The sequence below is a fragment of the Etheostoma spectabile genome, chromosome 7 (assembly GCF_008692095.1).
Source record: "Etheostoma spectabile isolate EspeVRDwgs_2016 chromosome 7, UIUC_Espe_1.0, whole genome shotgun sequence".
NCBI lineage: Eukaryota > Metazoa > Chordata > Actinopteri > Perciformes > Percidae > Etheostoma > Etheostoma spectabile.
The window spans coordinates 15,415,844-15,433,639 of NC_045739.1; the positions used below are offsets into that span (position 1 = coordinate 15,415,844).

General features: G+C 37.7%; 1 protein-coding gene across 2 annotated transcripts; it reads left to right on the forward strand.

Annotated features, from left to right (window-relative positions):
* Positions 1–3,235: 3,235 nt before the first annotated feature.
* Positions 3,236–15,872, forward strand: LOC116692775 (serine/threonine-protein kinase Sgk2). 2 transcript variants are annotated; one of them, XM_032521295.1, is made up of 14 exons: positions 3,236–3,472; positions 5,091–5,152; positions 6,058–6,119; positions 6,538–6,595; positions 7,264–7,347; positions 8,533–8,664; positions 9,905–10,017; positions 11,206–11,242; positions 11,367–11,453; positions 11,637–11,732; positions 12,642–12,797; positions 13,235–13,324; positions 13,547–13,584; positions 14,155–15,872. In XM_032521295.1, exons 2-13 carry the CDS (start codon positions 5,132–5,134, stop codon positions 13,556–13,558), a joined length of 948 nt encoding a protein of 315 aa, XP_032377186.1. In that variant the 5' UTR covers positions 3,236–3,472; positions 5,091–5,131; the 3' UTR covers positions 13,559–13,584; positions 14,155–15,872. The 2 variants fall into 2 exon arrangements, with proteins under 2 accessions (XP_032377186.1, XP_032377185.1); XM_032521294.1 differs by lacking the exon at positions 13,547–13,584.
* The last annotated feature ends 1,924 nt before the right edge of the window (positions 15,873–17,796 follow it).

Genomic DNA, 17,796 nt, shown 5'->3' on the forward strand with positions numbered 1-17,796 from the left:
GGGGGGGCAAAAAGAGGAATTAATGCAGTAGACAAGGCTGGTCAGTGAGGCGCCTACAAGCCTCACGTTTTGTGCAATAAAAGAAGTCGAAGCAGAGGTTCTGTATTCTGTAACACATGTTTCAGCTTCTTTATGGTATCAGGATAAAATTAAATAAAGAAGTTGCATGGTTGAGACGGTTGGAGAAAGGTTTACATTTGTGGCAAGTGAACAAGTTAAAACAGAGAGAAAGCTATTTGTGTTTACATTTTCCACACTGTACTTTCTCACTGCACTGTTAATGTAACCTGTAAGTGATAGGAGCTGGAATTTTAAATGTGACCATCTTATATAGAATCAGAGAGTCAGAGAACAGAAACAACACATTGTTTTCAGTTTTTATATCTATAATCATATAAGTCTTTAAGTCTTAATAGATGAAAAAGACACTTTGCATTGGCGTTTTAGCACAACTGTGAAAACCAAATGGATTTTACACACGTTGTAGCACTATAAACATGGATTTGGAATCAACTCAATGGAGCTCTTTGCAGTTTACATGTGATAGAAACAACATTCAGTGTGTCCCTCAAAATGTTTACATTACATGTCAGAACTGGTTAAAAAAAACTGTTAACCCTTGTGTTGTTTTCCTGTTGACCATGAAAAAACTTAGTTTTTTTGTTTCCTTGTCAACATATTTTTTTTCCTTTTTCACATGTTTTTTTGTTTTTTACGTTTTGGTCTCTTTTTTACAACATTTTTATAGTTGCATCTTCCGACGTTTTTGTCACATCTTCCAACATTTTTGTTACATCTTCCAACATTTTTGTTACATCATCCAACATTTTTGTTACATCTTCCAACATTTTTGTCACTATTAATGACGTTTTTGTCACTTTCAACATTTTCTTCCAGTGTTTTTTATCATTGTTTCTGTCACCTTTTCCACACAAAAGATTACACTTTTCCCAACTTCACTTTTTTCGACATTTTTGGCGTGCCATTTTTCTGATATAATTTTCTTTCTTTTTTAAACAGGTCAAATTTGACCAGAGGACAACATGAGGGTTACGATTTGATATGAAAGTTAATTTACTGACTGGTGTTTTAAGGGCTCTTGGAATCTTCTTTGTTTGTCTCTCTGGTGGTGTGTGTGTGTGTGTGTGTGTGTGTGTGTGTGTGGGTGGTGTGTCGTGGCTGTGTGTGTGTGTGTGTGTGTGTGTGTGTGTGTGTAAACTTGGGTCTCAAATGTCATTCAATCCATTGGAATTAATAAACATCCAAAGCTGTCTTGTCTGATTAAAGCTGCTGCCTCTTGTCTTTTTTTAGGGATCACACATTACATTTCCTCTACTTGTGCAGGTGTGTTGTACTATTGACTATATACTTACTTGGCCTATATGACATCCCTCTATTAACCATGTTGTCGTTGACAGTTGGCCATGGTGGTGACAACTCCTTCCATGTCCTTTCTGCTTCTGCTGATTATCTTCTTGTTCTACTGTAGAGGCCAGGAAACAAGCTGATAACCTGCTACTGCAGCCAGAAAGAAAATTAAACTACTCAACTAACTGTTCTTCTATTTGATGTTTCAGCTTCACTGTGCAGAATGATGCATGTACAAAGTTTGACACTACAAGCCTGTTTTCACATTAATCTGCTGATTAATTTATCACTGTCATGAACTAGCTCAAAAATAAGGGAGACCAAACATTACGGATTAAATTAAAACCAATTTAACCCATACTAAACAATATTTTAGGATATGATGAAATGTGTATTTCAGTATTATTAGTGTTGTAGTATTGGGTGTAGGTGATAGTCAAAAACAAAACAAAAAAGACTTGCTGGCTGTGAGGACACAGAGAGAGAAAGAGAGAGAGACAGAGAGGAAGAGGTGGGAGGGAACTAGACTTTGAGCCACACTTTAAATCCAATGAAGCCAATTCAAGTTTAATATGAAACTTCTAACAGCTGAAATGCATAGTCCTAGTTTCTGGATTTTCTAATGAGCGGAAAGGGAGATGTACTTTTAAGTATTTCATTTTTTACTAATTAACTGTATTTTTGTGGAAAAACTACCAGAGGCAAATTATTATTCAAAGATGACCCATGTCATTAAAAATGTCTGGATGGAATATTTAAATAGCATTACTGTAGTAAAGATTGAAATGAATTCCATAGAATTTATGAAGTAAAAAATATGTAGCTGCTTATTTAAAATGATGGTGAGAGCAGGGTGGGTTAAAACATTTGTCCCACTCAATACCCATATATTTTAAGTAGATGTATTTTTTTTATTTTTATACTATTTATTGGTCCCCAGTGGGGAATATCCATATTTGTACAACATTTTATCCAATTTTTAGATGAAGAGATAGGCTAGCTGTTTCCCCCAGATTTAAAGGAGACATATCATGCTTATTTTCAGGTGCGTACTTGTATTTTGGGTTTATACTAGAACATGTTTACATGCTTTAATGTTCAAATTATTATTTCATAGTCTACTGTCTGTCTGAATGTACCTGTATGTGCAAACACTCTGCTTTAACTCTAGTCTATTTAAGCCATCCCCTGTGACCTGAGCCAATAAACTAGTGACACACCCACCAAATGAGAGAAAACAAATCTCAAACATAGACTTCATATTTACAGTCTATGATCTTTAAGCAGTTACTCACCATTTCACAACGGTGCACACATTGAACGTGCCCACTCTCTCTCTCTCTCTCTCTCTCTCTCTCTCTCTCTCTCTCTCTCTCTCATGGGGTTTTAAAATCAAGCTGTTCCATTTAGGCGCCCCCCCCCAGAGACCGGGGGAACTTCCTTTTGTGTAATCTGGATCAGTGTTGTTTTTTTGTTGCTTTTGTTTCTGAGGATTTTGAGCTTTTCTTTTTGTGTGTTGTGTTCTTTGCAGCGTATTTTCTAAATGCTACGAATGTGTTGTCAAATTAATGAAGATGTTTTCTTAATTTGCTTGCGGTTTGTTGCGTGTGCGTTTCCCCTGTCGGCCGTAGCCACAATGTATGTGTACAGCACTGACAAAGTTTTTTCGTAATCATCTCTGCACAAAGTGCTATTTAAAAAATAAATATGATCTTTCTTATGACTTTCTAAAATTAATAAATGTCCTAAAAAGTATAGGCTATCGCTCTTATTTGAAAGCGAGTCCGGAAGTTAATCACCTCACACTTTCTTCTTTGTCTACACACACACACGCACACACACACTCCACTCTCCTCTCCTCTCTCCTCTCCTCCTCTCTCCTCTCTCTCCTCTCTCTCCCTCTCTCCTCTCTCTCTTCGCTCTCGTCCTCCTCTCTCTCTCTCTCTTTCTCTTGTGTAACTTTCATCAATGTATTCACCTTCTTGAAGTTGACCTTCCTTCGTGACCGTAAACAAAAAAAAAAGCAGCCAGCCTTGAGCCAGCCAGCTGAGTCTCCTCAGTGTCCTGAACGCAGCACACTGATCAACTCATCGCCTGCCCGCAGGTGAGCAGACTGCAGTGATTTCTGACTGATTATCCGGATTATCTGTAGAGCGCCTGTTTATTTCCAAATTAAATTAAATTATTTTCTATTTTGGCGGATAAAATGCGCCATTATATTTGTAGATTTTTAGGTCTACTGTCGCCTATCTCTGTAGCTATTGTTCTTGTTCAGCTAATAAACTTGCTAGTAACATTAATGTGCTGCTGCTAATATTAGTGTAGTAATGCTAACAATTGGTATAGCCTATTCTAAAACAGTCATGATATCTGAGATACTTTTGTGAATTGAGAATAGGCCTAATGATGGCTAAAAAAATAAACAATAATAAACAACATTATCAAAAATATAGAATTGTGCATGGTCTTTATAATCTGCAGATATGTTCTCTTCGTATGTTCGTACAATTTATACAAATTCAGATGTATCGTCATTGTACATGCACAACAAGATTCAGTGTGCCCAGAAATTGGAGGGATAAATTGCATAAGTATAAGATTATTAAATAAATATCAGTAAAAATGATAAATATTCATGGAAAGGCAGTATAAATAGGCCTAAATAATAAGAATTGATGGTCATAGATTATTTATTCTGGACTTCAATCTCTCCAGGAGGGGAGTCACTAATCCAAACAGAAAAAAAATAAAATTGAGAATGCTTTGCATGTGTTGGCTATGTATTGCATTTTACTTTCACATTGTTATTGAATATCATGTAAGTCAAGCCAGTCTTTGCCCTGTTTTCTATGTCAATCACACGTTTTCGACTTGTATACATCATTGTGAGGAAAGTGCCATAAACATGGGTACAACTTGATAAAATTAACAATTTCAAATATTATAAATGTTGCACCGCAGACTGTGATGTCTTAATAATGGTGTATTTTTTTTAGTGAACAGACAGAAGTTAACATAAACATGTAGTTTGGATAAAAATGGGGGAAATAAATTGTTGCTCAATTAAAGTTTAGCTTATGACTTGAGTACTAAAGTGTTCAAAGTGGGTTTAAATTGGTTTTAGATCATACTTTTGTCCCCAGGGGTTAAGATGCTGATATTTGTATTTAATCTGCTACTTAGACATTAACTTCTCCAGATAGTTATGAGCCTCCTAATGTTATTATTGCTTTGTGTGATTTTCAGAAGCTGCAGAGCAAATGTGGGTGTTACATCTTAAATTGCTGGGCATCGAGCAATTTGATAGAGAAGTTCTTGACTTAAATGCTATACTTTTGGCTCCTTTATTGTCTTCATGCCTATATAAACAGGCTTTCCTGATGGGAAAATAAACCGGAATAATTCTGAGTTTTGCTTCAAGTCTGTGTGTGCATGTGTGTGTGAGTCTTTTGTCATCCCCTATTTTTTGACAGATACGAGATGACAACAATATTTACCATGTAAACCTGTTACCTGATGCAGTCTCTCTACACACACACACACACACACACACACACACACACACACACACACACACACACACACGCACATAAACACACGCGCACACACTGAGAACATCTTATCTGTGAAATGGAAAAAAGGTTGAAGTAATAAAGGTTCACCCCCACAGTTGCATTCTGGCCAGCTGCTGACCTCATGGCTCTCAACATCTCTGCTCACAGGTCTGTTCACTGATGCTGGATCAGCGGGAGTGGAATGGATAATGGCCATGGCACACTGTAATGTGAGTCCATTTCAGTGTTATGCTTTTGGTTTATTTCTTTTTAGGCCATGTGACAGGGAATCCGCCTGCATCCCAGTTTAAACTCAATTTTTAAGAAAAGGATGTTTGTTTATCAAACGTCTGTGACCAAATTAGTGGTATCCAGGAGGTTTGGGGTGAATGGGGTTGTTTTCCCAACATGATTTCACAGACATCTCCACAATCCAAAAACAAATTGGAATCTTTCCAAAAGGATTGTAATTACTCTGTGATCATGCAATAGGAGGCAAAGTGACACAGATCCTCGTGTTTTTATCTTCAGGCTGAATATTCTTCCTTTTTGATGCCACCGTTCGTTCAGTGTTACCAGTTTATGGAGACCGTTTTGTCTCAAAAATAAAAAATAAATGGCCACTACTTTTAATGAAGTGCATTTGATTTTTCTTTTCTTTCTTTTTTTTTTACATCATGTCACACTACTTCAATCAAGTTCAAACTAAATCCGCTATATCTGAAATCACATCTATTGTCTTAAGTTTTGGTTTTCAGGAGGTAAACAGATTTCCACATTGTGCCTTTCATGAAGATAAAAATCTTAAAACACCAGACTCAGGATGTGAAAGTTGTTCAAGGAAAACTGATATTAATCCTGCTAGTTAGAGGAATAACAAGTCTGTCCCACTCCTCATATGATCGCTGTAATGCACAATAGGGTTGTTTGCCAACCAAAACAGGGGAAAGAAGAACATATTATGAGTAATGCCGATGTTGAATGGTGCAAGTGAATGAAAGTTTTTAAACACAAGTTATTATTGTTTTATGTATCTTCATTTAGACATATGGAGGCAAAATGAAGTCTTCTTTTCTTTTGCTGACATGTTTTGAGATATGACATAAACCTGACGCCACATTTATTTGTCCTCCAGCTGCGATCTCCATCCTCCTCTCCTCGTGATGATGTCAACCTGGGAGCTTCAGCAAACCCAAAGTCAGTATTCTCTGCCCTCACTGACCAGCATGTAGCTCTCTTTGTATTCATCAATACAGCTATATATAACATATGTATTATAATATATAATATATAGAGCAAAAATAAACTGGTACTGTATTTGTTAAAAGTGTATATTCAGTGGTCTGGATCAGGTCTTTTCACAAAATATTGAAAATCTCAATCTTCAACAATATATATATATATTGTATTCTTTATTTTCATGTATAAAAACACAGATTCCAGAGAAGAAAGGCCACTTTCGAGCAAAGGGTCAATTTGAACAAAGCACTGATTTTTTTTTTTTTTTTTGCTGGTTGCTTTTCTACCATTTGTAAACTGTTACAAATAAAGTGCTTTAGAGGTTATTACGTAATTTTGTCCACCATTTAATAGATAACTTTCTGTCTTGTTTTAGTGCCAGGCCAACTGACTTTGACTTCTTGACTGTCATTGGCAAGGGGACATTTGGAAAGGTAACACTGAAACAATTACTTATTTATCTACATATCTCTTTATTGTTGAATATATTTGCAGTTTCCTTATTGCAACACATTCAGGTCCCATACTCACCAGCAGTGAAAGTGGTTTAAACTAGACTCTGGGACCAGGTGATGAGATCCAGTGATAAGCCTGGATCAGAGAGAGAGTGAGAGAGAGAGAGAGAGAGAAAGAGAGAGAGATCCGTCTGACATTGCAGACAGGGTCAACAGAGGGTCTACCTGCTGACTACTGTCAGATCAAAATGTGCTGCCAATTTCATGAATCATAAACTTTACTACTAAGGCTTGTTAAGGTTACCTGAACATTATCAATGGAACAGCAAAACCCTAAGAAATAAGACAGCACAAGAGACATTTTATATAAAGAATACAATAAACTTTTAATGCAACTTTGTCAGCAGGTTTGTATTTCACCATAAAAAATCAATTTAATAATGTATGTTTGGCCGCAGGTCGATGTCAGACCTTGTATCAACATCCTCCGTTTTCTCAGTTTTCTCAGTGTCATCTGTTTCCACAGATCACATATCTGTGTTGTGTTCCCAGAGGGGTTTGATGTAATGTCGTGACAGCGCTGTGTGTCGAGATGGTGGCGCAGTCTGTTTACGAAACAAACCATTGACAATCCAACCTTCATGCAGGTCCTGCTTGCCAAGCTCAAAGCCGACAACAAATTCTACGCCGTCAAAGTGCTGCAGAAGAAAGTCATCCTGAAGAAGAAAGAGGTGGGCTCTGCTATCTCAGTATTAAAGTAGCGGGTCCAGCTGATCCTTTCTGGCTTCATCCTTTCTTTCCACAAAGTCCTTTGTGAACCCAGCCTCCACACCGACACAAACCAAAGCTCCCTGAAGCTGAACGCTTGAAACCTCCATCTTAAAAATCATAAAGGAGAGTTTTCATTTTCAGACGTACTCTGTTTTTTTTATTTAAATTGTGTGTGGGTGTGCGTGCGTGCGTGCGTGTGTGTGTGCGGGCGTGAGTATCAGTGAGTGTTATTAGTAAACAGTGTTTTCACCCAGCAACATGATCTGACTCTTATCTAATCTACAGCTTGTTCTGAACAAAGGGCAGATTTGAACAACTCCCAGGAAACGAACTGAGCCGCTTCTGTGTTTGTCCGATCAAACGCACTTATTTGCTACTACTGAAGTGAAGTTTTCATTTAGCGAAAAAAAATTGCTCTGGTTTATTTTCTTAAACTTAAATTTAAACGTCTGATGTAGAAAATGGATGAATGTGGTAACCTTTCCCTCATTAACAAAGATTGCGTTTTACCCTCAGACAGGAAGAGAATCTGTTTCAGCATTTAGACAATTATTACACATTCAAAGTCTAACTTGCAACCTGGCGAATAGTCTCTCTTCAGCAGTTGTAAGACTTTTGTCATTCAGGTTACCTGTAATTCAAGAAGTAAGTAAAAATAAAGAACAATGAAATTGTGTAATACACTGTGCAAAAAGCTTTTATGTAGTGTGGAACCTCCACATTTTAGTTTTGGACAACATGACTTGCCAAATGTGATCATAAAATTATTATTTTAATGTTTATTTTAAGATATTAAATGGCAATCTTTTTTGAAACAAATTAAAGTGTGCTCATTTGAACTGAAAGTAATATTAAATAATAATTAACATATAATTAATTAACAAGACATAAAAACATTTTGAAAAAGCGTAAAAATAGAGCTAGAAATAAAAGATTTAAACAGCAGATGCTCAAAAACACAGATAATGTTAATTTCTTAAGTGACACAGTACAGTACTTCAAACTAACAGCTGAACATTGCAAGTTGATCTATGTCCAACACACATTAACAAAATGTGTTTTCTGTAGGCCTATAATTTGTGTAATTGTGGGATTTTCATTTAATGTTGCCATCACTGTCTCACTCTGATGTCTTCCCTCTGCAGCAAAAGAACATTATGGCAGAAAGAAATGTGCTTCTGAAGAGTCTCAAACATCCCTTTCTGGTTCGGCTCCACTACTCCTTCCAGACCCCGGAGAAGCTCTACTTTGTCCTCGACTATGTGAATGGCGGAGAGGTATGCGTCTTAAACTAAAAACATACTCTACATACAGTACATAAACATGGGATGCTTTATTTTCATTGGATAGAATCAGAAATGGACTTTGGTGTGGAGTAAATATTGTTTCCAAAATAAAACGCAATGTGATGTGGTGTTTTAGCACTAGTCACCATTTACATTTTCAGATTGTAGCTGTTTCCTATAATGAAGGTCAACACCTCGTAGACTTTTATAACGTGTGTGTGTGTGTGTGTGTCAGGGGCGATTCTAGGATCAGACTTTTAGGGGGACTCAGCCCCTTCTGAGAATGTGACATTGATTGCAAAAGTGTTAACCCCCCCTGCTAAATCAGTCATTTCATTAGCCAATCATCTCTGAGCTCGCTACTGAATCACAACGTCAGCTAATGTTTTTTGACACTATGATGGAGCTAAACCTGACACTTTATAAGCCCCAGTAATAACGACCACTTTGACACAATGGTCTAACATTTAGCAATTTTAGTTGCGTACGTTTCAATTTGGGTTCTAATCTGCGCCATGAAATTACAAACTTCTTCTCTGGGGACTACAATAACGATAAACCTCAGAACTGCACTCCTGCTCTCTCTGACAGATTAGATAGACTCGGCCAAAGGCAGGAGTCTGGCACAACCACCTCCGATTGGCCAAGACTACGTTTCTGTTAACCCTTTCCTTGACTGGGTTACAGGTGCATAGCATTGGTGTCAGCGACACAGGATATTAAACCTGTTTCAAGCCCTTTGGACCTGCAACTGTCAATCTTCTCTTCTAGCTCTAAGTGCATTTGCAACTAGTGCTTTGATATGTTAAAATACTACAAATAACATCTTCAGTCAAATAGTTTTAAAACTATGAATAGTATTTGATTTGATTTATCCTGCCAGTTGTATACTTTTTTAAAGGTATTATATATGTAAAAAAACACATTTTGAATTAAACTGGAGTCCGACCTGGTTTTACATAAAATCATCTAATCCCCTAATGAGTTATCCTTTATTACATATCACACATAAAAAGACACAACTTGCTGGCGTGCAGTCAGCAGACTTGTTTTCAAACACACACACGTTGCTGTGCTTCTGTGCGGAGGGCCAAGCGTGTTATCCCAGACTCTTGTTGAAAGTATTTAATTTAGATTTTTTTTTTTAAATGTATTTTTAATTTCTCCCACCATCTTCTCCATACTCTGTCTATCTATCCTCCCATTATTCTCTCTCTCTCTCTTTCTGTAGCTGTTCTTCCACCTGCAGAGAGAGCGGTGTTTCTCCGAGCCCAGAGCGAGGTTCTACTCAGCCGAGGTCGCGAGCGCCATCGGCTATCTTCACTCTCTCAACATCGTTTACAGGTCAGAACCGACAGTCATTTATTAAAATGCTCTTCCGGGTTGGCGTGATTCATTATATATTACACCCTAACCGTAGTGGCTTTAAAGGAACACGCCACCGCTTGTTGAAATAGCGCTTATCCCGGTCTCCCCTAGCTACAGATAGGTGGGCCAACGCATTTTTTCGCCTCAGTGCATGCACAGTCTAACACCGCCGCTAGTTAGCTTAGCGTAGTGAATGGAATCCTATGTTGCCGGTTAGCATGTTGTGAATAAAAGTGAGTCGACAAAAAAACAACAACAACCTAATTACTTCTTGTTGTATTCGCAACGAGTACAAATAGCAATGCGGATTAAGACTAGACGATTTCCTAGTCAGATATTGATGTAGGACTATATTGGGTGGAAGCACAGCCGAAGCACTGTCCCAAGGATTCCATTCACTACGCTAAACGAACTAGCGGCGGTGCTGCCGGTGTTGCACCGGACCGTGCATGCAGTATGCCGTTAACGGTCTATGGCATGCACTGACACGAAAAAAATAGGTTGTTAGCTCACTGCGTAAAGCTGCGGGCAGCGGCGGGAACTCTTTTTTTTGCCACAAGATCGCAACCACCGCGACCCGAAGTTATATATATTATTATATTATTACTCTCCTGTGTAGCACTTTGAGATTCCTTGGAATGGAAAGTGCGTTATAAATAAAATATATTATTATTATTATTATTATTATATTGTTTTTAGAGCTTATTTTTTTGTACGTGGCTGTGATGTGGTGCTTACTTAGACAAACATTTTCGCGCCAGTAGATTTGGGAAACGATTCGAAAATCGCTAGGGATGTTTGTGATTGTTTGACGAATCTGGTGCCACAGGCAGCCCAGCGGCAGCTGTTAGTTGAACACAACATACGGACACCTTTTTCTTTCTTTAACTGTCTATGACGGTAACCAGTTGTTGTGGAAACCAGTAGGGGTATCACACCGGCGCTGCACCAAACTAAAACAGTAAAACACTGCATGCACTCAGACAAAAAAATGCATTGGCTCACTTTTCTACAGCTAGGGGAAATCGTGATAAGCCCTATTTCAACAAACGATTGCGTGTTCCTTTTAAGGTTATACTGTAAAACACAAAACAGTCAATTCACAAATGATCTATTTTTACTTTCTATCATGATAAACACAGGACATTATCTTGTCTGTTGCAGAGATCTGAAGCCAGAGAATATTCTCTTAGATTCTCAGGTGAGTCCAATTCGACACATTTCTTTCTGTAAACTTCAACTCCTCCAAATTTTTTTGTATTTATCATTGTAAATATATTTATTTTACTGAAATGTAAATATAGTATACGGTTGGTTGTGTGCAGGGTCATGTGGTGCTGACAGATTTTGGGCTGTGCAAAGAAGGTGTAGAGCCGGAGGGAACCACCTCGACTTTCTGTGGGACTCCAGAAGTAAGTCAAAAATGTACATACTGTATGAACGGGAAACGCACATTAAATGAGTTATCTATCATACTGTGTCATACGTGCCTTCATTTTCGAGGTGTAGAGGGCTGAGAATTACATCAATATATTATATATAACATCACTTGTAGGAAAAGAATTAGCCCATACCCTCTTTTTCTCTGTCTGCAGTACTTGGCTCCAGAGGTTCTTCGAAAGGAAGCCTATGACAGGACAGTGGACTGGTGGTGCCTGGGAGCAGTGATCTATGAGATGATCTACAGCCTGGTATGTGTGTTTCTGTGAGGCTGATTTGTATGTGATTCCTTTTGGAAGCATCTGTGTGTTGACTAAAATACAGTATATCTTGTGTGGAAGGAGGGTGGCGCTAAAGGAAACCTTATGGAGTGTCCAAAATAGAACGGGTTCAGGCTCAGGGGAACACAAACAAGTGCAGTACATTTCATGGTAATGTGCGCATCACATTTTGATATTTTTAATGTGCAAGTAGTGCTAAAGAAAAGGCTGAGCATCTCTAAAATATTAGGATTTATCCTCTTGGGACCTCAAATCCACAGAAAGATTTCATAGAAAATTGGCCTCGTTGTAGCCATGCAAGCAGGTCAGTCGGGCCACCACCTTTGTCGAGACGGAGCTATTGAATGGATTGCCGTGAAATTGGGTTCACACATTCATGTTCCCCTCAGAATGAATTGTAATCACCTGGTGATCCTTAAACATTTCCTCTATCGCCATCATCAGGTCAAAATAGTTATTTATACAAAATGTATCAGATTCCCATCAGCTGTACTTGTGTTTGGTAATGAGCCAATGTTATCATACTTACACTAAATTAGGATGCCAAACATTGTAGATATGACTGTATCTGCTAAATATCAACATGTTAGCATACTGATGTTGACATTCAGCTCAAAGTACCATAACTATGTACAGTCTTACAGAGCCGCTAGCTTGTCTGAAGACTCTTGTTTACACATATAAAATATAACTATTTTACTATGTACAAATTTGTATAGGCATTTGTAAAACAACTTCCCTCCTTCTACTGCCTTACACATCTGAAATGTAACCTGTCAGAGTTATACGTTGTAGTTAACTCTATGGAGCCATGGTCTTAAGGAATACAAATGGTTTCATTTTATACTCATGATGTTTGTACCCATCCCTCCGCTTCAGCCTCCTTTCTACAGCCGTGACATCGGTGAAATGTATGACGGGATCCTTCACAAACCCCTGCCACTGCCCCCGGGAAAGTCTGATGCTGTCTGCTCTCTGCTGGTGGGTCTTCTGCAGAAGGACCAGCACAGACGCCTCGGGGCCATCGCCGACTTTGTGAGTGTCTTTCAACCGTTGCCACACGTTAAAACAGATGGTTTGCCAGACAAGATATAAGCCTAGTCTTAGACGAAGGAGGATCAAAGGACTACTGCATTAAGTGTTGCTTTATTCAAGGACTAGGCTCATTCCATGTTTAGGAAACTAGCCTGGAACAGTATAAGACATTTTTAAAGGGGTTTGGACCTTTTTTGAGAACAGATCTGCACCCTGTCCCTCTGAGAAAATTTACCAAGATGACATCACCTCTATACTTTCTTTTCCATAGTTTAAAACAACCGCATAATAATTGCACAAATCTCCATTGGATTGCCCGTTTGTTCTAATAAATGTGTCTTAATTTTTAATAATGAAAAAAAAAAAGTGATTTAATGGAACAATCCCGGTTTTACTATATTCAGTACATGTATAACTTTTCTTTCTTTATTTTATAGTTAGAAATAAAGAACCACATCTTTTTCTCTCCAATCAACTGGGACGACCTTGACCATAAGAGAATCACTCCTCCTTACAACCCGAATGTGGTGAGTTGTTTCCGGCTGTGAACTGTGACTGCTTGTGTCTTTACATATTAAGTCTGTCCCTGTGTGTGCCTGCCTAGAAAAACAATCATTTACCTACCCTTCAGGTTTTTTCACCTTCAACACATTTTCCAGTGACATCAGCCAACAACAACCTCTTGTATCATTTTCTCAATCTCAGTCCCTTTTACATATGTTCTTAAATGCCTTTATTCTCTCTTTCAGATAAACAGGTGACAAAGGTTCACCAGTTCAACCTGTTTGTAAGGCTTTATATTGTTTAATCACAATTTAATCCAAGCTAATTTTTTTGACTTTTGGACTTTTTTTAAATATTTTTTTAAAATCATCTCAAATCGTTCCTCACCTCTTATGATGTTTGTCATAAAAGCCCAATAGAGGCATGGTTACGGTTTGGACATCTTCTGCAGTGCTTTGCCTTTAATTATCTGTCAGTAGCATTGTTTGATATTTTGTAGCTGGAAATCTTTTCTTTGTCGTTCAGCCATAGTGGTTACTAATCATCACTGCATAAGTAAACAAGAAAATGTATTTTCTTTGTTAGTTCTTTTAGAAAACCAAAGAAACATCCCTTAAATGAGAATTCTTCTTGGGGGCGACCTTGCTTTGTGTTTTGAGAGCAACTGGCTCTGTTATTCGTAGTACCATGGCAACAGAAAAGATTTGCTCCTGATTGGCTGACAAGTTTCTATTAATAGAAAATTAAAAACCTGTCAGCGGAAACTTCAACTCCACCTCATCCATTATTTGATATACTGTATAAGGACAACTTGTCACACATTACCACTTATATAGATTGTTTCATCTTTCAGAGAGGCCCAGCTGACACTCAGCATATCGATCCAGAGTTCACCAGAGAAGTGGTTCCTAACTCGGTGAGTCGGACCCCGGAGCTCAACACCAGCAGCAACAACGCCTTCAATGGGTTCTCCTTTGTCGCCACCGAGGACAGCTTTCTGTGAGGCAGGACTTAACTGTTCAAATGTTTAAACAGGGTGATTGATTTTATGGAGTGATGACACCTTTCTGAGTCACATGAAAATAAGTACTCTACGTGTAACATTGTAGGAATTCCATGTGGTACCTCCTGTTTGACTACTGTAGGGATTCTCTCTTCAGGGTTTAGCAGAAAAAGGAGCCCACCTGCAATGGAGACATTTAATATTAAAATATAAAACCTTTTTTGCCTTGAAGTCCCAGGACTATTCTTAGAGAGATAGCGAAGTTTGACATGAACGTGTTACCAAATATACAGGGCTCGCAAGAAGTAGGAGCACCTTTAAGATGCAATGCAAATGAATGATTTTTATTCCATTAATTTGCAATGGAATGACTGGTGTGTTTAACAATTATTTTATATACAGACATTATCATATTGCGTTGGTACAGTCAGACTTAGGGCTCTATTTTCCTAAAATAGGGTGCAGATGCAAACGCAAGCAATATCTCAAAATGGGCATGACCAGAAAATCTTTTGCAATTTTGGTGACCACAGGCATTGGTGCAAACCAGGTGTAACCAGACAGCTGATGCGTACTGGTGCAGCTTCTGAAATATCAATGCGACTTTAGGAGACTCTGGGAACCACAAGTAATGCTGCATTCTGGGAGCTCAGTGCTCTAGAGGGGCATTAGGGTAATATGAGCTCTTTGGTCTATAACAGTGCCTGTCTATTAAGAGCTTTGTAGGTCAGGTGAAGGATTTTAAATTCAATTCTGGATTTTACAGGGAGCTGGTGCAGTGAATCTCATACGGGAGAAATATGATTTCTTTTTCTAGTTTTTGTCAGTAGCTTATACACGCTGCACCATTCTGGATCAGCTTGAGAGTCTTAAGGGACTTGTTCAAGCAACCTGATAATAAGGAATTACAATACTCCAGACTAGTTTTTGCAATATTAAGCAAGTGAAAAAGGCACTGCTTGAAGTTTGTTTTATTTAGGCATTAAAGAATATATCCTCCAAGCAAGAGAGAGAAGCCATCGCTAAATACTAAGCTAAAGTTGCTAACAGAATCTCTCACTCCTTACAGTACTGGTCTTGTTCGTTTATGGCAAGTATGTTAACATGGCAAAATTATTTTGCAGACGATGCACCGATGATAGAAAATGCTTCATGTAGCACCTTTTTAAAATGTCAGTCAACTACACCACTGTGTGCACAGTATGGCTGTTTATTCTGTGGACTGTGGTTTTTTGTTTTGTAACTGGGAAACTGGGGAAATATTATTTTAGCTTGTAGGTAGCAGACAGTGAATGTCAATGTTATATGGAAACTACTGTATGTAACATCTGTAAATATACAGTAGTAGCTTTGCAGTATGTACTGTAGTAATGTGATTATATCAATGTAAACTATAAAATGCCTCTCTGTCTTGGAAAAGAAGTTGGTGATTGATGGTGCTTGGCGTTTGCACTAATGAGTGATACACTTGTACATCTGATATTTTATTTTTATTATCTCATTTATATGTATACCTAAAGTCTTGTTTGTAAATCTGATATTAAAGAAGCTCTTCTCTTTCAATTTCTAAAAAATAGTGTGCTCCTATTGACCTTAAAAAAACTAAATTGGCCAACCAGGAAATACAGCTTCATTTTCTTCTACATGGTCTTAAGTCACGCAGACTAATGCTGCTCTGGTCCTCCTTGTTCCCCGTTTGTAACCCTGCATGTCAAGCTGTTGGTCCCTGACTGATTCTGTAAACAGAGGCTGATGGGTCGTGTGTGTGTGCGCGCATGAATGTGTGCGTGCGTACTGGGGTGTGTGTGTTTTGTGTGTGTGTGTATATATAGTGTTCATAATTCAAACATCCGTCAAAACATTTACATGTTCTTTTAGATAAGCCATTAAACATGTTTGCATAACAGAAACATTGTTTTTGGTTATTAACTAATCAGTGACCAGTGTAGTAAATGTACATGTTATCAAAAATCTCTTCACCGATGGTCACGATGACCGGATTGAACATTGCTGAAATTAGTGTGTCCTTCCTTCCTTGGGTTGTATTTTTAAATGGACTTTGAGTCTAACAATAAAACTATTATCATCACCATTACAGATAAACTATGACGTTACATGGTGAATGTAGATGAGTGTATTAAGCAAATATTGCTTAACATACCTACTGAGATGAAGTGCATGCGGCATCATAAACACAACAGTTCAGTTAAGCAAGTGGTGGAAAGTAATTAAGTAAGTACATTTACTCAAGTACTGTACTTAGGAACTGTTGAGATGTACTTTGACTTCATTTGAATACTTCCATACTTCTACTATATAATTTATGTTTATTTTATATATATGTGTGTGTGTGTGTGTGTGTGTGTGTTTCATAGAAACACAAACAACTTCTAAAACAGTGTTTGTTATTGTCTAGTAATGAGTCCTTAATGTTTTATTTTCTTATAAAAAGTGAAAATCTGCCCATGTAGCTTTCACAATTTCACAGTTTTGTCGTAAACCGTTTAAATCTGAGCATGCGCAACTAACATCTGCACTCGACCAGAGCCGGGCTCTGGTCTATGGCGCTGGTCTATGGCGCTGGTGGAGTGCAGATGTGAGTTGCGCATGCTCAGATTTAAACGGTTTACGACATAACTCATACTGAAGTTTGTGAAATCCCCAAAATTAATAAACTTTTCTTATTACAAACAATAACAGAAGATGGGAATCATTTCAAAACTGTTTTAGCTATCTATGATTGTTTGACTGCTAACGTTAGCGCAAAACGCCATTCCAGTGACTGCCTTTTGTTGTGTTTGATTGCTAGCTTGTAGCTAAGCTAGCAGTCATTTCACAAACGTTTTAGCTATCTATGATTGTTTGATAGCTAAGGTTAGCTCAAAACGCCCTTCCACTGACAGCCGTTGTTGTGTTTGATGCTAACGTTTAGCCAGCAGTAAACGAACTTCGTTAAGTAGGTCCATTTTTGCTGTGTTAACATTACAGAAGTCACTCGTTAGCATCTTATATGCTACTTGTCGCAAAGTGACGCATGCGCGACTCAAATCTTTTTTTATTTGTTTATTTTTATTGTTTATGTTTTATTTGGTTTTTATCGTTATTTGTTCAAATATAGGACTGAAATTTAGGTTATAGGTTGTATTTTCCATTTTTTAATTTATTATTTACCTGTTTAACTTGAATATAGGTTTTTCATTCTTATCAATGATAACAAACAGGTATGTATTTGTATTCTTCACAGGGATTCCCTCTTCTTTGGATAGGTCACATTCCTTAAGTAGTAGTAAAACAGATTTACTCAAATTAATTTTAAAACCTAACACATCAGAGAATTCCTTAATACGACTAATTGCTTTTAACACTTCATATCTGTTAGCTAGAAAATTGTTGTATCATCTGCTAGTTGGGATCATTTAAACTCTCTACCTAAGGAAATTATACTTTGGAAACTACCTTTTTAAGATGTATAGCCATAATTTGTGTAACAAG